The 23,445-nt window shown below is 56.2% G+C and overlaps 6 protein-coding genes across 6 annotated transcripts; 2 read left to right on the plus strand and 4 right to left on the minus strand.

Annotated features, from left to right (window-relative positions):
- Positions 1-863: 863 nt before the first annotated feature.
- Positions 864-5,879, plus strand: BJ171DRAFT_601254 (uncharacterized protein; the record flags this gene model as incomplete). The annotated part of the gene is made up of 11 exons (XM_053115076.1): positions 864-932; positions 1,047-2,414; positions 3,021-3,115; positions 3,383-3,919; positions 4,085-4,364; positions 4,545-4,586; positions 4,683-4,821; positions 4,947-5,029; positions 5,171-5,286; positions 5,438-5,511; positions 5,743-5,879. 11 exons carry the CDS (start codon positions 864-866, stop codon positions 5,877-5,879), a joined length of 2,940 nt encoding a protein of 979 aa, XP_052964198.1.
- Positions 5,880-6,108: 229 nt separating this feature from the next.
- BJ171DRAFT_461720 (kinase-like domain-containing protein) lies at positions 6,109-8,861 on the minus strand (the record flags this gene model as incomplete). The annotated part of the gene is made up of 8 exons (XM_053108488.1): positions 6,109-6,816; positions 6,951-7,092; positions 7,239-7,452; positions 7,605-7,719; positions 7,854-7,999; positions 8,107-8,214; positions 8,341-8,562; positions 8,760-8,861. The coding sequence occupies 8 exons, from the start codon at positions 8,859-8,861 to the stop codon at positions 6,381-6,383; spliced, it is 1,485 nt and encodes a 494-aa protein (XP_052964199.1). The 3' UTR covers positions 6,109-6,380.
- Positions 8,862-10,300: 1,439 nt separating this feature from the next.
- On the minus strand, positions 10,301-16,626 carry BJ171DRAFT_601256 (uncharacterized protein; the record flags this gene model as incomplete). The annotated part of the gene is made up of 10 exons (XM_053115077.1): positions 10,301-11,461; positions 11,714-12,361; positions 12,509-12,826; positions 13,013-13,451; positions 13,632-13,781; positions 13,989-14,376; positions 14,491-15,179; positions 15,380-15,608; positions 15,786-16,129; positions 16,354-16,626. 10 exons carry the CDS (start codon positions 16,624-16,626, stop codon positions 10,413-10,415), a joined length of 4,527 nt encoding a protein of 1,508 aa, XP_052964200.1. The 3' UTR covers positions 10,301-10,412.
- A 744-nt stretch (positions 16,627-17,370) lies between these two features.
- Positions 17,371-18,645, plus strand: BJ171DRAFT_515751 (uncharacterized protein). The gene is made up of 2 exons (XM_053111980.1): positions 17,371-17,558; positions 17,798-18,645. Exons 1-2 carry the CDS (start codon positions 17,485-17,487, stop codon positions 18,405-18,407), a joined length of 684 nt encoding a protein of 227 aa, XP_052964201.1. The 5' UTR covers positions 17,371-17,484; the 3' UTR covers positions 18,408-18,645.
- A 425-nt stretch (positions 18,646-19,070) lies between these two features.
- Positions 19,071-21,497, minus strand: BJ171DRAFT_191730 (uncharacterized protein). Its single transcript, XM_053106180.1, has 7 exons — positions 21,384-21,497; positions 20,703-21,195; positions 20,251-20,585; positions 19,862-20,087; positions 19,644-19,754; positions 19,432-19,516; positions 19,071-19,291 (listed from the first exon to the last, which is right to left on the minus strand). Exons 2-7 carry the CDS (start codon positions 21,042-21,044, stop codon positions 19,110-19,112), a joined length of 1,281 nt encoding a protein of 426 aa, XP_052964202.1. The 5' UTR covers positions 21,045-21,195; positions 21,384-21,497; the 3' UTR covers positions 19,071-19,109.
- Positions 21,478-23,200, minus strand: BJ171DRAFT_191705 (uncharacterized protein). Its single transcript, XM_053106179.1, has 6 exons — positions 22,943-23,200; positions 22,789-22,844; positions 22,597-22,677; positions 22,434-22,513; positions 22,114-22,302; positions 21,478-21,962 (listed from the first exon to the last, which is right to left on the minus strand). Exons 1-6 carry the CDS (start codon positions 23,087-23,089, stop codon positions 21,724-21,726), a joined length of 792 nt encoding a protein of 263 aa, XP_052964203.1. The 5' UTR covers positions 23,090-23,200; the 3' UTR covers positions 21,478-21,723.
- Between the last annotated feature and the right edge of the window lie 245 nt (positions 23,201-23,445).

Below are 23,445 nucleotides of genomic sequence, written 5' to 3' on the forward strand. Positions count from 1 at the left end.
GGTTGCCGATATCGTCACTCTGCTGTCGTTATCGTTACTTTGCCGTCGGTATCGTTACTTGGTCGCCGACAGCGCTGCGATGCGACCATCGCCGCCGTAACGACTGGGCGGAACTTGTGCTGTTCTCTCTGCCGCTGCACCCCGATCCCGTCCATCCGGACCCTCTCGTGTCCCCTGCATTCGTCACTCTTAACCGATCACTCCTCCGCTGCCTCCCATCTCCCCCCCCTTGCGCAAGTCCCGCTCAGCGTCAGTCTATAAATCGGCTCCCGCCCACCCTGTTTCTGCATCAAAACCATCGTCCCTGCCGTTCGTCGATCGCGCCCCTTTCGACCCACTCTTGTGCATTCGCTCGTGGTCCTCGATCACATCTCCTCGATCACATCTCCTCAATTGCATCTCCTCAATTGCATCTCCTCAATTTCATCTCCTCAATTTCATCTCCTCGATCGCATCTCCTCAATTGCATCCGCTCGATCAGCCCTTGCATTGTTTCTCGGCGCCTGCTGCACGCACATGTACATCTCGAGCCTCGGTCTTCTTCAGTAATCGAACTTTCCGCCAATCGGACGGGGCACTGTCGGGATCGCATTGTGGTGGGGCACCTTGCCGGCGCCGTTTCGCTCTTTCTCTGGTGACCTTCCCGATCTTCTCTTGGCCGCCCTTCTGCCGTGGCATCCTACCGGCCATTGTGGTCCATTCAGAAGGCTGTTTCCATCCAGAGTCTTGATTGCTCCCCCTCCCAGCTGGCTATTTGATCGTGCCTGTTGGCGCTCCCGCCCCAAGTTGGCTCCGTTCCCACAGCTTCCCAAGCGCACCACTCCCCCTTCCTCTGCCTGCATACTTTGCCAGACGACTCTGCTATGGCAGATCACAGCTACCCTCGCTCGACTTGGGCCGCATATGGCCCTGACGAATACCAGCTCGCATCGGTAAGCGGGCCGACTCGTGTCGCTCTGGTCGCTGCGGGATCAGAGATGTGCTCCCAGGACATCGTACAGATACTTACTTCCGCACATCCCATGCTTGTGCACTTCTATCTGCAGCGAGATCCTCCGAGGCGACAAACAGTGTACATGGATTCGCCCTCGTTTGCACTGTCCTCCAGCGCGGCCTCAAGGCCCACCCACTCGGTCGACGTAGCCTCGTCCCATCACCGCACGTCCTTCGCTCGCCCCCCGCATCTCGACTGCGATTTCAACTGGGCCGATCGTACCTCTTTGGCCGATCCCGCTGGGTCGTCGCGGCGGTGCATTACTCCAAATTCGCTGCACGGCAGCTCTCCCGTCTCGGATATCTCGCCCAACATGCCCCAGGCGACGCATTCCGTCCGCTCTGCAATCAGCAGCACCCGCGCGGCCGAGACATGGCCCTTCCAGGCCCACACTGCAGCGCTCTCGTCCCCGCCGCACCCGTCCCCGGCGCAGCGATCCTTTGGCTCTGTTGTCGCCGGGTCTCCGTCGCAGTCCCGCTTTGGCACTGGCCTGCCCAGTCCTTCGCGGGCCGGCGCGCTGCAAGGCCCGCCCGCCTCGTCTTCCTCCCGTCCCGCCCACCCAGCTGCCCCGCCATCTACCTCGTCTTCGGGTCCAAATCACCGAGCCCTGCCGTCGCCCGGTTGTTCGTTGCCCTATACCGACTCTGCTGTCCGGGCAGTTCTCGAGCGGGGCCGCTCAAGCGCGCCGGCGCACTCGGCCTATCCAGCCACCGCCGTGGACCCTGCCGCTGCCACCCACTCGTCTTCGTTCCCCAGCACCATCCCGGCTTACCAGGGCAGTGCTTCGATGCCGTCTCATGTCGCCCGGGCACGGCCGAGTACCGCCGAGGGTCTGCCTCAAAGCGTGGTGTCGGTTACATCACCGTTGGACACCACTACATCACCGTTGAACACCGCTACATCTGCTACGAGCCGTCGGTCCCCCAACATGAGTTACTCGTCGTCGGTGCAGCCCGGCTATGTACCCAGATCGGGGTCGTACTTCCAGCCAGGCTACACCTCCGTCAACCCCAACACTTCGTCCGTGCAACTTGCCGTCTCGATCCCGAAGCCTGGCTTTCCCCATCCAAAATCCGCCCAGTCCTCCTCCCCGCTCGACGATATCTCTCCGCTCCCAGGGTATCTCTCCTCCAAACCTGGGCACTCTTCCCATGCAAATGCCACTCCGTCTCGCTCTGGTCCGTCCCCCAAGGCTGCGCCCACGTCCTCCTTCAATCTCTCGAAGCATATCTCACAGAACGCATCTGCCCTCCCTTCGTATCTCCGCCCAAAGAGTGCCCCTTGTGCGATCGCCTCCGGATCACCCCTTTCGACGCCGTCGCCGACGCAACGTCACCCACATCCGTCGGATTCTTCACAGCAGCATTCGTCCCCACACCGTGCAGTGGCTCCTGACTCGACCCGCACCTCGTTCTACGAAGTATTCTCAGGCGCATATGCCACACCGCCACCACCACCACCACCACCACCACCACCGAGATCCGGCGCCCTCTCCAGTGGCTGGAACGATGCAAGAGTCCGCCCACCATCACCCAGCCGTGCTGCTGTTCAAACCTCCAGCATCCCATCTGCACACAGCCATCAAGAGCACTCACGCAGCTTGTCTGTATCTACTTCCCCAGCCCGCCAAAGCTACCCCGTTACTCTGCGCAATGCGACTGTCTCGGCTGATCCAAGACCAGTGTATTCGAGCTCGACTCCTGTTTCAGCCTCTGGCCCTGAACGCATGTCTTCTGGAATATGGCCGCCATCTGCACCGCAGCGGAAAGAACATCCCAACCAACACGTTCATGAACAGCCGCGACAGCCAGAGTACCCAGGGCGATCGCTGCAAGACCAGCCAAAGCAAACCCGATTTTCCCAACACCAATCCACACCGACACCTCCACAGACGTCGCAGCACCGGCAGCCCCAGGACCAGCAACCCCGACAGCAACAAGAGTACCCTTACAGGGCACCGTCGCATCGGCAGCTCCCCCAGGCATCTCAGCCATCGCCGTCGCCGCTTCCTTCACAAACCCCACAGTCGCCACAGACCTTCCAGTATTCGACACCAGCCTATCTCTCAAGCATTGATCCCTCTCGCCCCTCGGCCCTGCTTCGGCAAAAGATTCTGCGGCAGTATCGATCCACCGACACCGCTCCGGCCTTAGCGTTCCCAGCCCGCCTTGCTGATCCATCGCCGCTGCCTGAGTTTTCAAATGAACGGCGCACTGATGCCCACAGCCCTAGATCACAGCCAGCCTCGTCAACTTATTCCAATCGACTCGCTACAGCTCCCAAGTCGAGTATACCGAGTCCAAGGAGCCATGCTGCCAAAACCGGTGCTGGTGCGGATCAAGGATCACCACATGAATCCAAGTCTTGGTACCCTGCACATCTCTCCAGCGGCGGCATGGACAGCGAGCGTCGCATCGAAAATACCGCCACTAGCAGACAATCCGTCAAGCGGACCATGCTTTCGGATGAGTACCCTGTGGCTCGGCCGGATCGACCATCCATCGCTGCACTCTCACCAAACTCGCGAGAAGGCCGCCTGATCACCGATCGTCAACCGGTAGCAACCACCCCCGCTCCGGCGCCGCCACTGCTCCTGGGTCGCAACACCACTTCGGATGACCCTATCCAGTCCCTCGCAAGCGAGCCGAGTGCTCCTTACTGGACCGATCGCCGCCAATCGCCGATATACATTCACCCGACCCCGGACAGCTCATGCGGTATATCGACCGAGAACCGAGCGGCTTCTGCTACCAGCGAGGTTATTCATCCGCGAAAGCGCCTCAAGATCGACGACTGCATCAACAAAGAGGACTCGGTGTCGGCGCCGTCGTCGTCAGGCTGCGCCTTGGACGAGGACAGCCGCACCGAGAGCGAGTTTGAATGGAGTGCAGCGCATCCGTCACCGCTGCTGAACACGTCCGATAGGTGAGGCCGCGGGCTGCAAGGGGTAGCGCACGATCCGTAGAATCTGCTCAATCGGTGCAATCTACTCAATCGGTGCAATGCGCGCAATTGCTGCGACAGTCATGCATGTGCTTGAGGCCACAGTACTGATATTTCTCGGCTGCCGGTCTGCTTGTGCGTTTCAAGGACCAGCGACTGCTCTCGCACCCGGGAGGACTCGCTTTCGCTGATCGAAAGTGGGAGCAGGCGCCCGGAAGGGCAAGACGGCGGAAGCAAGGCCTCGGCCATGTCGATTTCGCAGCTCCTGGATCAACGTGGTGAAGAAAACATCCCAGGTGATACCTCGGAGCCGTCCGTGCCATCTGCTCCTCGCAAGATCTCCAAAGCCCTCAGCTACAGTGCAAGCGAATTGCTGCTCAATCCACCCCTGGATCTGAAGCGGCTTGATATATCCTTGGATCTCTGGGTATGGCACACACCGAATTGTTTTGCGAGAACGAGTCATCGGGACGCTACGATATCCTGCAACGCTGCTATCCGTTTGGCCACTGTATAGCCATTTTACAGCCATCCGGCAGCTCACAGCAATGTACTGACGTTGTGTTTGCGTTTCCTACTACTCCGACCCGCTCAACTGAACATGCAGGAGACATCCGTTGAGCTGTTCGAAGAGCTACGGTGCAAGAGGGTACGTCCACCGAGCCAAGCAGATCGGTGCTGACTCTGCCCTGTCTTTCCGCTACCCGGTCGTCGTGCTTACCGCCGATCTTTGCTGTGTTCCCAGGAAATGCTATTCCGCAATCCCCTCAAGAATGTGAAGCCAATCCTGGCTGCCATTCTGTACATTCTCTGCAAGAACAGGGGGCTGCCGCGCTCGATCAAGGAGTTCTGCGCTGCTGGCAGCATCACGAAGAAGGAACTCTGTGAGTACATCGTCATCACAGAGTGCCGCAGGCGGAGGGTTCACGGCTGACCTGGTGTGGTGGCAGGATATTGGGCAGCGGAGCACATCCATATGACAGAACTGACCGCATTCGAACATCGACAGCGCATTACTATCGACGCGTTCAGGAAATCATGTCGCCGGAACTGAAAGTGGGTGCCAAGCCGTTCACTGCCGAAGAGTTTCTCGTAAGTTTCGAGTCTCTGCCACGATGGACATGGACGGGCGATTGTCCCCATCTGCATATGTAGGCGCAGCTATTGCATGTCATGCGGGTCCTTCCTCTGACACTTTTGCTTTGCTCTGCTTTGCTTTGGTGGCATGTGCAGACTCGTTGGTGTCGAATGCTCAATCTACCCGACTCGAGCCTCACAGCTGCGATGTTCATCTACCGCAGTGCCGACTCGCTCGGTCTGCTGGGCGGAAAGTGCACAAACAGCGCGAGGTAAGGTTGTCAGGCCGGAGCATTCACTTTGCGTCTGCGGGCGAGGGCCTGGGTTCCCACTGTGCCTCTGCCTCTGCCTCTGCCTCTGCCTCTTCATCCGATCCTCCGTCGCAACCAACAATCTGATATGGTTTCATCTGGATCGCCGCAGCGCCATCTGCCTGACCCTGGCGTGCCTGTATTTGGATCCAAAATACGATATCAAGAATATCTCGCAGGTGTCTGGTGAGTCCTTGTCTGAATGCGTGAATATGGCTGGGTCGTGGTCGAGGCAAGGATTGTCCCAGATGCAGGAGGATTGATCAAGAATCTCTGTATTGTGGTACCGAGCGCATATCTCCGACCTCGTCGACCAGGCCGCTAACAACAGCGTTTCACAATCCGCCCGCCCATGCCACTTTCATATATCGACGATGATACCACCGCCTGGCTCGTAATCCATCAACCTCTTGATAGTCGTTTCGTCTGCGACCCTGACTTGCGCCATCAGACAGATCCAGGAGCCACTGGCAGGTGTGTTGGGACCAGACCCTGCCTCGACGCTCTTGGGGCTTTCCAAGTTTCAGCCGTCGTACACTTCTCTGAGACTGTGAAGATAGATTCGCCAGATGCCATGTCTACATCTGGATGCCAGCAGCAAGTGAAGCAACAACGAGAGGGCAGGGTGATTTTGACTAGTATAGTTATAGATAAAGGACGATAGAATCATGCTGCAGAGGCAGTTGTGACAAAAAATACACTGTATCAAGACCGAAATGGGACGCCCTGTTCTTCTTGTCCAGATGGTCGGATGCATGTGGTTTCTCGAGACTGCTCCCCGAAACCAACAGCAAGCAGCGGCTGATGTGAAGAGCACGAATGGGCTCTGTCTCGCTTCGTTTTAGCGATGCGAGGCATCGTGCTTTGCATGAATGCGGACGAGTGGACTGGAGCCTTCTCGCACGAATGCATGTTTATTCAAGTTTGCTACCGAAGGAAACCTCCAGAGCCAGAGACAGCCCTGTATACCCATCGGCGTCTCGTATGAAACTGAGCCCAGATAGTGCAAGTCTTCCAGTGGCAGACAACGGCCACAGCCACGACACACCATCTGGTCAGAAAAGGCTGGCTGGTCCGCGGACCTGCACATCTCGCTCGCCCCAGTTCTTCATATCGCTATGCCGGAACGTGAAGCCAATAAAGGCCGACCTGAGCTCGCGAACATCCGAGTCCTCCTGGCCGCCGGCAGCACCCTTCCCACCGGGTGCGCTCATCTTGGACTCGAGTGCACGCTGGCGCTCCTTGACTTCCTTGTACATGGCCATGTCGCTCGGGTTCGAAAAGTCGTCAAAGTAGGATGTATCGAGCTCGGAGGCCAACCGCGGGACGAACGGCGGCGTAATCGATGCCGAACCGGTGCCGCGCAGATGGCGGAACTGAAAGGGCACGCTCATGGTCGTGCCTGGCAGGAGCATCTTGTGGCCCCGGAAGAACGGATGGGACTCGACTTGATCCGGCGTGGTGTACCTTTGAGCCGCGAGCGTCAAGAGGCTGCAGTGGAGCGAAGAGCCCCCAGGAAGGGGGTTGGCGGGTTTGGGGAATGTCAGGATTGCGCATTGGATGATCAAGTCTCCTTTCATGTCCTCGCGGACCATACAGGGGTCAAGACATGCACCAACACTCACCGAGTAATGAGATCCCAGGCGTCGTCAGTGAGGTTGAACTCTTCGTCAACGCCAGTGTAGACAGGTCGCTCGAGCACCCTCTGCCAGTGGTACACATTGACCCACACGTCGTCAGTGGTCGGTGCCGTAAAGGGCGGGAAGCCTGAAGCAGAAGGTCGGACAGAGGTATGCAAGTTCAAAGTCTTTGAGTCATGGAATCGGGCTCAACCGGTGCGGCTTGGGTCTGGAAGAGAGCCCTGCGAGAACAAGTCATATTCATCACAAGAGGAGGCATGCAGCTCACGGTACCTGAGAGGCACTCAAACATGATGCATCCGACACTCCAGTAGTCGACTGCAAGTCCGTATCCCTGGTTGTTGTTCGCAAGCACCTCGGGCGCCATGTAGTCCGGGGAGCCGACCAAACTAAATGCCCGCATCGCCTCGCGCTTGACGGTCTTGTGAATGTTCCACCGCTCCTTGATCGATCGCTGGACAAACGGAGTTTCTTTGACTTTGTTGAGCTAGAGGGGAGTGGCCGAGTCCGTTCAGTTATCGATGTTGACCTCTGTCCCGCGGCTGAACAAGGGGCGGAGAGGGCAAGCCAACACAGAAGCCGCAATGCGCACGATGTCGTCAAGCGCTGTTCGTTTGGGTGCTGTCCCGATTGTCTCACCTTCAATCGCATTGAGTCAATGATCTCGGGCGACAGGTTGCCTCGGCTGAGGCCAAAGTCAGTCAGCTTGATATGCCCGCCTGCATCGATGAGAAAGTTTTCAGGCTTCAGGTCCCTGAAGACGGAAAGAAGAGTCAGCGAGCAGCGTGCCATGAGAAACGGCTCTGTATCCTTGTGGCTGCACCCGTCAGTTGGATAGATGTGCTAAACTCAGCGTTGGCATGTAACTGTGAAGCGGGGCTCCAACACGGGCCTACTTGCCTGTGGATGTATCCAAGGGCATGAAGAGCTGCAATGGACATGAACATTTCTGCGACATAGAACCGTGCGTGTTCCTCCCGCAGGACACCGCTGTTATTCAGCAGCGTCCTCATATCGCCTCCTGGAACATACTCCTGCGCGAGAGAAGTAGACTGCATAAGCACGCGTCCCACCAAGCTGATTCAAGAAACTGCAATATGTCGCTCTCTGAGTGCAACTGGATTGTGCAGCCGTCACTCACCATAGCCAAGTACACATTCTCGATATCTTGGAAGGCGTACAGCAGCTTGACCAGCCACGGCGACTGCGTTCGAGTCAGAATGTCTCGTTCGGTGAGAATGTGCTGGACCTGGGAACCACAAAGCGGTAGGTTGTGAGCACCGGGGTCATTCATTCCTTGTCGAGGATCACGATGGGTCTAGCCGAGTGTCTGTGACGCCGACTTGGCCCGTTCGCCGGCAAAATCAATGCCCACCTCGCCCAACCGCTGGAGAAGCTTTTTGCTCATCTTCTTTAAAGCACAGAGCTCGTTGCTGTCCTTCTTTCGAGCCAGGTATACTTGGCCATACCCGCCCTGGCCGACCTGGGTGATGATGTGGAAGTTGGCGAGACGCGTTCGGGTGCGTCGCTTGCGCAGATAGGCACGTTCCTTGCCGCTGTAGTATTTCCATTCCTTGGTCCTCAGCTCTGGTGGAAGCTATGGCCAGGTGGACCGGCGAGCGAGTGGCGTGATAGGCCACCCAGATGGGCACATGAAGCATGTATGAGTTTGATACTGAGGAGTGGGATGTGCGAGATGACATTGCACACAACGTCTCGGCACCCTTGAATCTCCATCAGACTCTCCATCAGACCATTCGCTGAACTCTCCATCGGACATTGTATTGGACTTACCATCTTCACATCCTCTTTGAATTCCTCGAGTCGTTGCTTGCGCTCCTCGAGATAGGTGAAGAGGTCATAGTAGTAGTCCAGGAAGTCTGAGTGTGCAGTCATAGTGGCATGAATTTCTAGCATCAAGACAGCTGGACATGCGCCCGACTGCATCCAATGCGACGAGCAGCACACACGATAGACCGCACACACGATAGGCCGCACGCTCTGAGAAGATATGTGGTACTGACAGACGTTGGTCATGGTGCACTTGCGCATTGTCGACAGCGATTGAGGTTCGTTGATGTGCTTTTTGATCTATGCCGTGATTGTGTCGCATGGAAAGACCTCAGCAGCCGGAGGCACAACGGGGATGTCGGGGTGGGCCGGCTGTAGGTCGTCGTTGGCGGTGCGCGTGCGGGTTCGTCCAGGAATGCGGGTTGGTCGCTGGGACGAAACAAAGGAGACGTGGGCCCCGGGCTTTGCAGATTCAGCAGCCCTGTCCAAGAACTGGCTCTTCTCGACATGCTTGGCAATGCTGGCCGTCTTGGATGAGACCCCTTCGTTCTCGATGAAGGTCGAGGTGGAGTCCTGACGCGCAAGGATGCCTGTGGAGAGACCCGAGGTAGGATGTGGCAAGGATGCGACGGGCGAGCCTGTGGGCAGAGGCAAGCGCGAGCTGGATGTGGTCTCGGATTTCTTTGGCGATTTGAACATGGCAAGCGAGCTGGAACACGATATGGAGTGATGGAGTGATGGAGTGATGGAGTGATGGAGTGTCAAGCAGGTTGCGTGGACTGTTTTCGTGAGAAACGATGATTTTGTTACTGCCTTGCAACGGCCCTGGCCCAACAACAGCTCCAACCCCAAGCTGGCGACGGCGCGAAAGCATCATCGGACAGTCTCATATCGCCGCGATATCCATGCGAGTTTCAGAGCCTCAACTGCTGGCGCCAAAACCCTGTGCCAGATTGGTGGCGGTCGAACTTGGGCCCGGAGGACAGACGTTTCCCCCCGCCGCCTGCTGCCGCCATATCCATAGGCGCGCTTCAGCGATTCCCAGGCCCATCGGATGTGGCTGCTCTATCGTACCAAGGCATGGCTTCTTTCAATCAATCGGTCACTCCTCACACTGGCCTCGTGTATTCAGAACGTGGTGCCGGAGACAGGTGCTCCACATTTCGTCGATGGTGGCAGCAGGGGCATTCTATCTATTATGTACAGTCTATCCAGAAAGAAACGGGACAGTTCCTTCCTGGCTTCAGATGTCTGAAATCCGCTGACTGACTGTAGGCCCCAGTGAGCAAGCCGTGAGATTGTTTCCCGTCCTGGTTGGCAATCGAGTGGTTTTGGTTGGTTTGGGAAGCATGGTCTTGAATACACCCGGTCGATCTCCTGTGGCGATGATCGACTGGCACACCGAGATCATGTTCCTTGAGGCATTGATGTCTCGATGTGTGAGTGTGGTGCATTCACTCGACTCTCTGGACAAAGTGTGGTTTCTCGATATCAAGATGATGCTGTGCTTGGCCATGAATGCGATGAGTGGGTGGGTGTATTCAGGTTCCAGAAAACAACACAGTCAAAGCTCAAAACGGGGGTGTCCCATTTCATTTTGGAAACGCTGTAAATGCCACAGCAAGCTCCGTGGTCTATCAAAGCTTTGGCGCGCCATCAAGAGGATATGCCCTCTGCCCACTCCTTGATCATGTCCATTTTGTCGAGCGCCTCCTCCGGGATCATGAACATCATCGTGTGCGCACGCTGGATGTCGAAGGACAATCGCTGCAGGAGCGGATACATAATTCCGAAATGGGTGACGATGAGGAAGATTCCGGTGATGGCCGAGAAGGTCTCGTAAAAGACCAACAACCAGCCGATCCAGTTGGTTATAGGATCGACCGAGCTGCTGAGGATATTGTCGCATGCCGGCGGCAGATACATGTCATTGTACTTGCGCAGCAGCTTGAGTTGGGTGATGATGCCGGATGAGTTGGGGCTGCTCTGGATCCAGTTGGAAACGTTCTGGGCAATGTCGAGGAATCGGAGGATTGCCGGATGGAGCCCCGAGGCGATCACGCCCGAGTCAAAGGTTGCGCAGTCCGAGGGCGAAGTACTATTGATGCATCCGTTGACCATCGAGACGGCGTATTCGTTGCTGGTGGTCGAACCAAAGGTGGCCGAGGTGCCGGAGCCATAGGCCAGGGTCATTTCGATTGTGCCGAGCAGATTGATAAAGTTATTGCTGGTGTTGCTCCATGAATATCCGTAGAGGTCTTGGCGGTTCAAGGTATGAGGATTCATGACTGGTGTGGCGTTCAGGTAGTACTCCCTCAGGACAAAGTATACGCCCTCGGTCGAGACAGAGCGCCGGATGACCATATCGACCCTCGAGAACTGAGTCGTGGCCATGCCAAAGAAAAAGTACGTCACGACACCGACCGCCAGGAAGAACGTGATCACGAGCAGAAGCAGCAGGGCGACCTTGCGTCGTAGCCCGTGGCTATCGTCAAACTTGATGTGCATCTCCTCAAACCGCCTCCAGGCCACAAGGCAGCAGTTTTGGTTGGATTTCAGGAGCTTATCGCGCTTGCGGATGTTGGGGCTCTCAGCGGTGTTATTTTTGACAGCGTTACTTCGGCCGGAGACTCCGGTGGCATTGGCGTTGAACGCCTCGACTCCCTGGTCCTCCTCCATCTCGTCTGTCATACCCGTGAGTCGCTCTGTATCAAGCATAAGCGAATCACATTCAGAAACACCGCGCATAGTTAGCAAGGGGCGGATCAGGCTTGGCTCTAGGGAACATCGTATGCACCACTTGCTGCGGACACGGCAGCGCCGATTTGGCTCTGTGGCATGGATCACACTGGTGCTCGGGCAGAGGGTTGCTGCATGACAAAGTCGATCACTGGCACGAAAGGCGCCGGCACTAAGCACCATCTTGCTCGAAGGACTTTGGAGGTGGTGCAGCTTACCTTGATGTCCCTCGCAGATGCCTTTGATGACCTCCTTGGGAATGCTGAAGAAGATGCGGAAAAAGCGCTCCTGGTCCTTCTTGATCCTGAAGTAGCTCGGGTGGATGATGAATATGTAGATCGCCATCAGGAACAGCGGCGGAATCAGCGAGACGTACAACAGATAGCTGCCAATCTGATTGGTTTGCAGCCCGGCGCCAAAAGCGGGCCCAATGGTCGGAACGACATTGTTGATGCAGTTCTCGAGGAGCAAGGCAATGCAGTTCGAGACATTGAAGTAGTTTGCAGCCGTGCTGTTGGCGACGCACTGCAGCGACATGATGTATCTCCCCACGGCATTGTAGGAGGTCACGGACTCGATGACGGAAGTGGATCCGTTGATGCGGGTGGTGTAGTTGACGTTTCCAAACTGGATCATCTGCAGCTGGGCAGATCGGATGTTGGGCAAGTTTGCGATGATGGTCGACTGGGATACGGACGAGTTTGGAGGCTGGAGCGCAGCTCCCTTCATGAAGAGATCGACCGAGCGAGCCTGGCTCAGCGTAATGACCATGGACCGAGCCCCAAAGTAGAAGCTCTTGGCCGACTGGAAGATATTGAGGACATTGGAGAGGTTGGTTTGCAGCAGGCAGGTCAGAAGTACGCCGCCTGTACATGAAAGAGTGGCGGAGGAGTGTGTTAGCAGTGGTATCTTGGCTGAGTAGGTGTCCTCTCCGTTAGCGCCGTGGATCTCAAAGGCAACTGTATCCACACAGCATCGCACATACGTGGACGAGGCACCCCTTTGATACTCACATGCAATTATGAAGAGAATCAGCAGTAGAAAATATCTGCCCAAGTTGCGTATGTGCTGCTTGATGATCCTGTTCTTCTTGAAGATCATCTTGCGGATGCGCGCTGTGCGATTGCCTGCAGCGGACGAGGCGACACTGCTGCTGTTTCCGACGCTTGCAGTCCGCATGAGCGACTTTGGTGGAGGCGGAACCAGCAGCCCAGAAAAGTCACGCAAGCTGTCCTTTTTCTGAGGGCCGTGGAGCTCCCGTGATCCATCGGCCGAGAACGTCATGGGCATGGCGGACTCTGAATCCACGATGCTCTCCAGATTAGAGGGGACTGTGAGCGAGAGAACACGACAGAATGTGAGTAAGATAGGCAAAGTGGATGAACGAAGCACATGCATAAGATTTGGGCGTGTACTGGCTTGTGTTGCAAAGGGTTGGAGCGGGCTGTCTGTGCGATGCACCGGCTGCGGTGCGATGGACAAGCAATCGACCCAAGCAGAGCCAGTCACGCATGTACCTGCAGAGAGCTGTGAATTCAGTCGTGGATACTCGATCCGACAAATGTAGTGCTTTCCGATGGGCAACTGCTCCAGCTTGATAGTCATGTCGTACTCTCGTCCATTGAACGACAGCTTCTCCTTGTATCCAGCCTTGTCGGTGAACTTTGCCAGGTTAGGCACGGTCAGGGCTGGGATCCACTCGGCAATATTGGGGGTTTCGTCTTCGTCCCAGATACCAAATATGTTGATGATGCCTGCCGTGACGTGCCGGATTTCGAGGTTGGAGTTGAGGACGAGAAGTTCCTGGCATTTGGATGGATTGCTGGGAGCGTCTTTGATTATGCCCAAGAAGGCAATGTTGCCATCGGCATCGTTGATATGGCGCACGCAGATGGTCAAGGGAACGAGGTGCCCGTTGGCGTTCAGCCCAATGACCATGCGCTTCCGATCGATAACCTACAGCGGCGGTGGTAGCGAGCCCATGGCGCGAGGGTGAGCCAGTGGGCGAAATCAAAAGTGTCAGATCCAGTGACGGCGATGCAGATGGTAGACCAAGGGTGAATATCGAATCATGGAGGCAGCCATCAGCTGTATGATCCTGGAGGGTGGTTGTCGCCGATTGCGGCGCTCCTGTACCTTGGCGTATCCTGTTTGGATGTACTTCTTCAGCAAGTCATCGTGAGCCTCAGCCAGAGGCGAGGGAATCATGATGTTGACGTTTTTGCCGATCATTTGAGGTCGACGGAAGCTCAATATCTGCAGGGCTGCATCATTGACATGAGTGATCTGGGGTGGAGTGAATGCCGTCGCCAAAGTGGCATCGTAACGGAATGTGGTCAATCATCAGCGGCGGAATATGGGAGATGTAAGCAGCTGTAGTTGCCGATGTGCCTATGTGCCTAAATGTCTATGTGTCTATGTCGCTGTGCCAACGTGTCGATATGCGAGTGCACCAATGCTCCGACGTGCTGAGATGTCTGTCGGCGAACTCACTATTCCCATGGACTCGGGCTTGCCAGAGATGGTGATGGTTCCATAGGTTTCATCGTAGACATCGCCCGAGACAGGAACGTCCTCGCCATCTTCCGAATCCGAGCCGCGATCGACTTTGGCTCTCGTTTCCTCGAGCTCTTCGGCACGGAGCAGAATCTCTTTGCCGTACCGATCGTCGTTCATGATGTTCATGAGAAAGTCGCCGTATCGGCGGTAGGGCTGCGGAGATTTGGGCATATTCTTGATGATGTTGATGTAGTCGCTCTGGATGACGGAGATGAGCTCGCTGATCTTGAGTGAGGTCTGCGTGAGCTTGCGCACGCTCGGATTGCTTCTCAGGAGCTCCTTCCAGAACTCGATGATGACGGTCTCGATCTTGACTTCATTCCTGCAGCACAGAATACGCCACAAGTTGCATCGCAAAGGGTGCCAAGGTTAGGGTCCTGGACAGGTGGCATCCGTTGGCTCACAATCCAGCGTAGCGATGCACACGAGGACCCACCGCTTGATCTTCTCCATGATCTGCTCGTATGCAATGAAATTGAATCCTCCTTCTCCGCCTGCTTCGGAGTCGTCCTGGGTAAACTTGATTCGATGAATGAGGAACTGTTCGTCGATGGCTGGAGAGAGTTGCGTGGCTTTGGAGCATGCCGAGATACACTGGGCGCGATTTCCCAGCTGCAGGACGTAGAATCGACAGGCAAACAGAAATATGGCGACGGACTCGGGGAACTTTTGGAGATTGTTGGCAAAGAACTGAGATAGATCGGAAAGGGTTCGTTGGTCGCGCTCCTCGTCGCGAATGTTGGGTTGCGAGCGCAGGTTCTTCTTGACGACCTCCTCGGAATCAATGATATCTCCGGGGCTGCCGCTGGGCTTGCGTTGGGCAGTGTTCATCTTTGGAGGTGGCCGAAACAGAAGCCCTTCTGTGTCCAGGATGTAGCGTGCCTTGAGCTCGGCCATGTAAGCAGAGTTGATACGCGAGAGCGGAAAGGCAAGGAGCTGCGCTCGACGGTTGCTCATAAAGATGTAGGCGAAAATGAAGGGCAGCGGCAGGGAAATCAGGAAGATCAGGCCGATGTCTGAGTTTCCTCGGGCCATGGTGATGATGAGCAGCTCGGATGCAAAGGCCATGCTGCAGAGAAGACCGCCCTTGACGCAGGCGAAGCTGAAGTGATAGTAGGGCGAGTACTGGAGACGAGATTTGCCAAGGCAATGGTGAGTCGACGGTCAGTGACTCGATGGGAGTGTAAGAGTGGGGGAATCAAGGCAATCGGCGTATCGGCAGCGAGATCAATGCGCGCGATTAAGCAAGTATGGAGCAGGATGAAGAAAGATGTTTTTGGGTCTGTGGGATGCTTGCAGGCGTCTGGGTGTCTCGGATTTCTTACCATGAGATAAAGGAAAGCCATGGCATGGGAGTACAGGAAGCACGCCAGCAACATGATCCATCGCTTGTACTGTATATCGCCGTTGATGGCAAGGAGCACCATTGAGCCGATGGCCAAGACGGTGCGACCCGCAAACTCGAGCAGCGAAAGTCGCGTATGAGACCTGCAAGTGACATCCTTTTTGGAGGGATAGGGGTGAAATCTGGCGAGCTGAAGGAGAAACAGGAGGCTGGGGATGGTCGCATATGCGAGATGGTTGCGGACGTGAGCGGGACAATTCGGCAACAAGGTTGCGGGCAGACCGACGAGCACGAGAGCATCAGTTTTGGATGGCAAATGCAGAGACAAGGACATGGCGGCAGCGTTGCTCGTAGCAAAGCCCAGGGCGGAGGTCGCGAGCACTCACGGGATATAAATGATCAAAAATATGAGAGACAGAACACTGCGGAGCAAGGGATTGGCGACGCTGGTGGTGGCCTGCGATGACCAGCAGTCGGCGATGCTCACGACTTCCCAGCTGAGTTGTGAGGTGGACACGTTGCTGCAGATCAAGAAGGAGTTGGCGAGGGCACAGGTGATGGGGACGTGCAGGATGTTGGACGATAGAGTGACGATCCATTGGAGGATGGTCATGACCCAGCGGAACCGGCGATGGCGATTGACAACCGAGTCAGCGAGGATCAGGATGACGAATACAAGGGCAGTAATGACTGCGTAGATGGCGTAGCTAAAGACGTCGGGCAGGATGAACTGTGGACGAGGGCAGTTGCCGGTGAGTGCGACATTCCGTTTGGGAGTCGTTTGAACGCGCAAAGGACATGCACATAAGAAAGCGTGAGAAGATATGCTCATTGCAAGCGAGTCTGCTTCGCGGATGGGCCAAGCCAAGCCGAGCAGAAGGAGCGACGACATTCGAGTGTGGCATATTCAGCATTGAGCGGCCAGAGACACGGACCAAACGCGGAAACACAAACGATACATGCCTCGAACTGCGGGTTGGTGTAGTGGAGCGCTTCCTGGAGCCATTGGATCTCTGTCTGCCAGGGGAAGAGAATAAAGGAGAGCGGGAAGGCCAGATCTTGCAGATGCATGATCAGATTCTCGATGATGATCCAGATGAGACTGCGGTGCTCGTCTTCGAGGGTGAGGACCATCAGGATATCAAACAGGACGCGTTTTGATGTCTTGACGAGCTGGCCGATGCTCAGCGAAGCGTGGGAGTCGTTGGCCGAGGACTCGAAAATCATGGCGGCGGACTGCGAGGTGCGGCAGATGTCGGTATTGTCGTGCGGATGAGGTGCTGTCGTGGAATGAGGTGTTATCGTGCGAATGAGGTGTGCGAATGAGATGGGTAGAATGTAAAGAATGAAAAATTGGCGGTTGAAGAGAGGGACGCTGATGGCGGGCCACAGACGACCCTCCAAGGATTGGGTCTGTTTCTGGAACGGAAAGGGCCCATACAGCTATTCAGCGGCTCAGAACAGCACCACCGCCATCTGCGACAGCATCGGTACAACCACGCGTTGCTCATGAACATCAGAACCCCCTGGTGCGAAACCCCTGCTCTCGATGCACGTTCTCGCCAGCTCCACGTTCTCGCGTGCGGTGGCAGGCAGCCCCAAGGCACCTGTGTCACGGCGTAGGCGTCCGTGTGGCGGGCTTGCCGAAAGCGGCAGGCGTGTTGCCGTCGTGCGACGCTGTGTTGCAAGGGTGGCGCACCCAGGGCAAACAGACACTGCCTGTCTTGTCAGGGAATCGCCACACACAGCACAGCACAGTGCGGCACAATGGCACACGGCGCCACACAGCGTCACACGCAATGTTACACACGTGGGTACCACACGACACCGCGACAATATCGCGCACGGCCACAATGCGCAGCACAGCACAACACACTGAGCAGTTACTGTGTGCCGCTGTTTGTTTGCTGCGTTGCATTATTGGGTTGTGTTTTTGCTGTCGTTTCGTTGCGCTTTCGTTGCGCTTTCGTTGCGCTTTCGTTGCGCTTTCGTTACTGTCCTGATCTGCTCCTGCTCGGGTCGTCCTTCGCCGTCAATCATCCACTCCCGCTCGACTCTCTGCCAGCTCGCTCGCCCAGGCCCATCATGAAGTTCTCCGTCGCCGCCCTCTGCTTCTCGCTCTTTGCCGCCGTGGCCAACGCCCAGGTTGTTGTTCCCAGGTAATTGTCTGGTCCGTCGTCTTGACCGGTCCTCTGGGCCAGCCAAACGGCACTCCATTCCCACTTGCGAGTGTGGTGCGGCTCATCCTGCGATCGATCTTGGCTTTGGCATCGGCTCGTTGATGCACCATGCGACAGCGCTGGCTGCCTCGGCTCTCGGCCGTTGCCGTCTTGTCTTGAACGCCGCCCAGCCTGGACCGGCTTTTTCGCTGACCCCCCTTTGCCTTGGCTTTCCACAGCTGCTCGCTCCCCATCAACCCCAACTGCTTGATCTCGCAGGCGCAGTACACCATCCTCGGCTACGCCGTCAGCACCAACATCGGCGCCGTTGGCTCGACTGCCACCGCGAGCAACTACAACGCCACGATTCTCGTCCAGTGCGTTTACTACTCGGCCAACCTGCCCTCGGCCCAGCGCACCCTCAAGTCCGGCCAGTCCATCGCCGTCGCCGGCTTTGGCGCCCCCAACCCCCGATGCCCTGCCGGCTACCCCGGCTCCACCGTTGCCCTCAACCAGTCCCAGATCTTCTTTGTCTACGTTGCCACCTCGACTCCCTCGGTGATTTACGGCCTCTTTGATATCTGCGACTCCCCGCTGTCGACTTCGTACGCCAACCTGCAGGCCATCTCCAACAACATTGCTCTCAACCCCGACCACTCCATCCTTGATGGCGGCAGCAACTGTGCCCTGCCCAGCCCCTCTGCCGCCGCCGTCTCCAGCGTCTCGGGCACCACCGGACCCACTACTATGCCCCTGCCTGGCTCTGAAGCCCCCGCCGCCGCCGCCCTGGGCCTGGGTCTCCTCGTCTCGTCGGTCCTCGCTGTAATGGCCGCCGTTTGGATGCACTAGAGACTCGGCCGCCCTCTGCCGTTTGCGGACCGGTCTATATCCACCGCTCCCTCCGCCTTATCACCAGAGCCTTGCTCCGTTTTTATTTCGCACCTCCACCTCCACCTTCGCCATCCTAGCTCGGGCGGCTTATCTCATAACCCGATGCCCCACTTTCTTGCCCTCAGGATCTTGACTGTGCACCAGCACCAATCGTTCTTGATGTCCGTCGTAATACACACATAGATGATGCTCAAAATGCGAGATGCCCGATGGCTATGGCTTCATTTGGAGTGTGGATGCGCATCCACAATGACCATCGACACCGAGGAGGCAGAGCAAGGATTGGACGCCGGCTTCTGTCGCCCGATGTTCCTGCGCATGCTCATGCTGCAGTGGGTGGATTTGAGGAGGAGGCACAATCCATGAGCATGAACTTGATGAGCGCTATATTCCAGCAGGCAAGAAGCAAGGGCATGCGGGATCTGTGGAATCGACAAGCCACATCGACCCGCACTGCTCACCAGCCCCATCTCTGAATCATCATCTGGATGTTTCGCTCACGGCGAGCCCATTGTGAAACTGGACACTGTATTAAGATACATTCAACCCTTTGGCACACCCCTCCTCCCACCAAACCAGTGAGTGCAACGTGTAGTTCGCTTGATGTACCTGCGAGTGTCCACCCATCCGTCCAGCCATTCGGGCTATGGGTTTCGTTCGTCACCACTGGCTTGGGCCAGCACCGCCTATTCCAAGCACATGTTCTGGTGAGAGCCCTATCCTCTCACAGAGCGATCGAATCGTTTCCTCGTACTGCAGGTTCTGGCGCACGGACTCTTTGTAGTTGAAACTGAGGTCCTCAAGGTCGTCAACGAGGCCGGGAGGAATGCGGGCGATTTGTTCTGCAGGTTCAAGATTGTGGTGGAATAGTTGTCAGAGTCGATGGCTGGACGTACCGTGGAGATGGTATGCATTCACTCACCTTTGAGTGAGCGATTCTCCGACTCAAGCATCGCCAGGTAAGCCGCTGACTGTCCAGTACTTTCTTTCTCGCCGCCGCCTCGGGTCGACTGGAGAAGAACGATCTGCTCGGAGAGCTTTGAAACCCGAATCTTGGAAGTATCGAGCTAACAAGGAAGGGAAAGCTGTCAATGCACACTGGAGAGTCGCCGGCAGCCACATGCGCCCAGGCATTCGATCATATGCGATCATGAGGCTTGAGACTCTGCTATCAATCGGCAAACTTGCTCGCACCTCTTGCATCAGTTTGCGAACTTTATCTCTGAGGCCGACAACCTCCTGTTTCGACCCCTCGGTGCTGAGCAGGTTTTGGACGACTCGGTCTCGTTCTGCAAGCTGGGATCGCTGCGTGGTTCAAGCTCTCTGGTGTTAGTTGCTGCAACGTCAACCTGAAAGATGCCGAAGCGGTACTTTGGCTTGGATTGGGGGGCTTTGCGCCTGCCGTTACTCACCAGCTCTTGGATCAGCTCGGATGCATTGGACTCTGCGGCATCAGAGCACGACGCCGAATCCTCGTCCGCTCGATTGGATCGATGCGGCTTCTTCTCGAGGACTTGTATCTGGCTCTGGAGCATCTCGTTTCTTTGCTCAAGCTCCTCGATTCTTTGGAGATGGTGGGCGGCCCGGTTGTTCTCTTTCCTGATCTGCTTGCGCAGTTTCTGGTTCTCCTCCTCGATCCTGAAATTGATATTCGATCAGCGTTGGATGTTGGCAAGAGCCATATCGACAGAGCACCGCTCATGGCGCATCCGACGGAGAGTGGACAAGACAAAGAGCATCTGCCATTGGTGGGCATCCACGCCATCACTGCGAATCACTCTATCGCCAGCAGTCTCCTCACTTTGAAATGTGCGCCTCCAGTTTGGCCTTGTGCTTCTCAAAGTCTGAATAGATCTCCTTCTCGCGCTTCAGAGCCTTGCACTCCTTCATCAGCTCGAGGTACTTTGCATTTGAGAGCCCGGCTCGTCGATACTTGTCGTTTTCGAGTTTGAGTCGCTCCGTGGCAGACGATAGATGGTCGATGATGTCCACGAGCTCATCGACAGACTTTTTTGCCAGCACCGTTTTGCCTGCCGTCGATCGAAGCGTCGAAGGAGGCATATTGATCTCGGGCAGAATCCGAGACTCCTCAAACTCGACCCGCTTTCTCTCGGCTTCTTGAAGTGACTCGAGATACTACATCAAAGTCATGGAGTGATTCAGTGGTGCAGCAACGGAGCCGCCGACAATCGCTGTCCAGCAAGAAAATGGAGCGGCCCTCCTGATACTGCCGAACTCGCCCATCAGGCATACCATTTCAGTGTCGCCAAGTTGACGCTCTGCGCGCTCCTTCATGCGCACACATTTCGCTGTCTCATACTCGAGCTTCTTGATCCGGGTCTCGAGGTTCGCGTTTTCTTCTTGCATATCGCTGTTCTTTTTCTGCATCCAGTGTGTCCCGCACATCCCCGATCGTGTAGACATCGCGCAAATGTCGATGATGCAGTGGATATGCTCCAGTTCGTCAATAGAGAGAGCGATGGACGGTACCATCAGCTCGCACGATGTATGGGTCTCATACCAGAAGATCGCGGATCCTGGAGTCCAGCACCTCGACAAGCTCTGCGCTGCGATTGCCGACCCGAGCTTCGACATGCATGCTTCCCGGCTCCGGTGAGCGAGCAAATGCCCTCGGCGGCGCTTCCTGTGCTTCCTTCAGCTTCTCTAGTACTTCGATCTGGTCTGTCAACCGATGAACCGTGCTTCTCAGCTCGGCAATTTCCCGGGATTTTGTCAAATCGATTTCCTGCGCAACCGATTGTGCGTCAGTCGCACAGCCCGATTCGAGTAGGCCCCAAATGAGCATCCAATGGCTGGACGGTTTTGATCTGTCCACAGCTGGCCGAGACTGCACCCCAGCGCCGGCCAAGTGAGATGTGGGGAGACAGAAGACAGGCGGTGGCCGCCGTAACCCGACTCTGCACAACTGAATACCTCTCGCCACTTTTCGAGCTCAGTCTCAAGCGACCATATCTTGTCCTTGAGCATTTTTACTTGGTCAGCGTGCTGCCGCTGCAACTTGGAGATGGTGTACTCGTACTCCTCCTCTGCAAGACTCTGCAAGGGATCCCGATTCTTGTCCCGTCCCTGAGCCTCCTTCGTGGCGCTGTGAGCCTTCCCGCTGGTTGAGTTTTGCAACTTCTGGAGCAGTTTGGCATGCTCCCGCTCTACTCTTGTGAGGCCGTCCTTCAGCTGGCCGACTTGACCGACAAGATCCTTGGCCTCGTTCTCCTGCATGACCATCTGGGTCAGCCGTTGTCGGACACTCGATCAATCAATGGCATTGCCTCTGACAATACCTTGCTGGCCAACTTGGCCTTGAGCGACTCAACTTGGCGCTTGAGCTTTTTCTCTGGCTCGCCGCGATCTGGGATGGGAGGCATTTGTGTGATGCGAGCCACAGCGCTGGGAGATGAGTGGCATGCTGCCCAGATCCCAGTGTATCATCCAAACCGCTGTTCGATCGACGGCTACCTTGATATATAGACATCTGACTCACGGCTGGTGTTGTATCTGTCGTATCAGATTCGATAAACCTCAGCTTGAATCCCAAACGTACCGCCCCCCCCTCCAACCACCGCCACACGTATGCCGCCATGCTACCTCGACGCCTCGATGCTTTGATGACCATAATTGCAGCGCAGTATCATGCCTGAATTCCTACCATTGTTGGCGGCTATGTTGGCTGTGCTCGCCAGTGACAACGCCCCGTTGGATTTCGCCACATTTAACTCGCTCTGGAGGAGTCGCTGGGAATCCTCTGCCTTCTTGAGGCGCGCCTCCAGATCGGCGGTCAGTTTCTTGGACTTTTTGACTTCGTCTTGGAGTCTAGCGATATCCTGTGCCTTTTTCGCTGCATGTTGAACAAGTGGTAAGTCGCTTTGCTCGCCAGCACTGCCGCAGGGAGTGGCAAAGGGATCGCAAGAGCTCGTGGTCGGCAGAGGCAGCAAGGTTTCAACACCGTGGCTGGCTCATCCTGCTTACCGATTTCGCAGCTCTTCACCTTGAGCTCCATCTCGTGCTCAGTTTGCTGCCGGTGGTGTTCTTCGGCCGCCCTGGCCATCCTGGCCATCACAGTTGGTTGATGCGATTATCCGTGATGTCAGCACTATGTTCGGAGCCGTGTTGTCACAACAGCTACACTCACCTGCCGATCTTGGTCTCAAGGGTCATCATCTTGGATTTCAGCGGATCGGGACCATCCGCTTCATGCGAGGACCTGGACTCTCTGGCGCAGCATGTTTGCTCGTTGATCAGGATTCACTCGCGCACCAACGCGCTGTCAGCCCAACCCCTGTAGTCTGATATCTGAATGCCAATGTTGCTTTGGACGCCATACCTGCTCCTTGCGACGGCTTTGTGAACTTCGGGGGCTTGTGGCATGGCATTTCGAAACTGCAACAGTACCAGCTATGAGATCGGAGTGGATACAATTCGGATCACTGCAAGCGGGCCCTGGTCGAGCACTGTTTCAGACGCCGCTCTGGACGCACCTTCATGATGGCTTGTTTGAGGGCCTTTTCCTTTGCTTTGCCGGCCGCAAGATCCTTGTGGAGCAGCTCGATTTGATGCCTGAGTTCGCTGTTGCTGTTTTCTAGCTCCTCCATGGCGTGGATGCGCTCGGTCCTGAGTGAGTCCATTTCCGCCGCAAGCTCCTCGATTTGTTGTTTCTTGCAAATAGTATAGTGTCAAGTCAGAGTCGTTTCCACCCACTCAGAGTGCTGCTGGTTCGAGAAGCACAGGTCGCGTTCCCAAGCTTACACCGTCGGCTGCTTCGCGTCTCCAGTGCTCCGTTTCCTCGGCCAGCTCTCTGCTGCGTTCTTCCTGGCGGTCCTTGGTCTTCTCCAACTGATTATGAAGGGAGGCGCATTCTCTCCTCAGTTGATCCAGTTCGCATTCCTAGTTGGCGAATGGAGATTCAGAAACAAGCATCGGCACCCTGGCGTAGTTCGATTTCATGCTCCCCAGGCTTACCTTGCTCTGGATGCTCTTCTCC

The sequence above is a fragment of the Polychytrium aggregatum genome, assembly GCF_025602895.1.
Source record: "Polychytrium aggregatum strain JEL109 chromosome Unknown BJ171scaffold_34, whole genome shotgun sequence".
In the NCBI taxonomy this organism is placed as follows: Eukaryota; Fungi; Chytridiomycota; class Chytridiomycetes; order Polychytriales; genus Polychytrium; species Polychytrium aggregatum.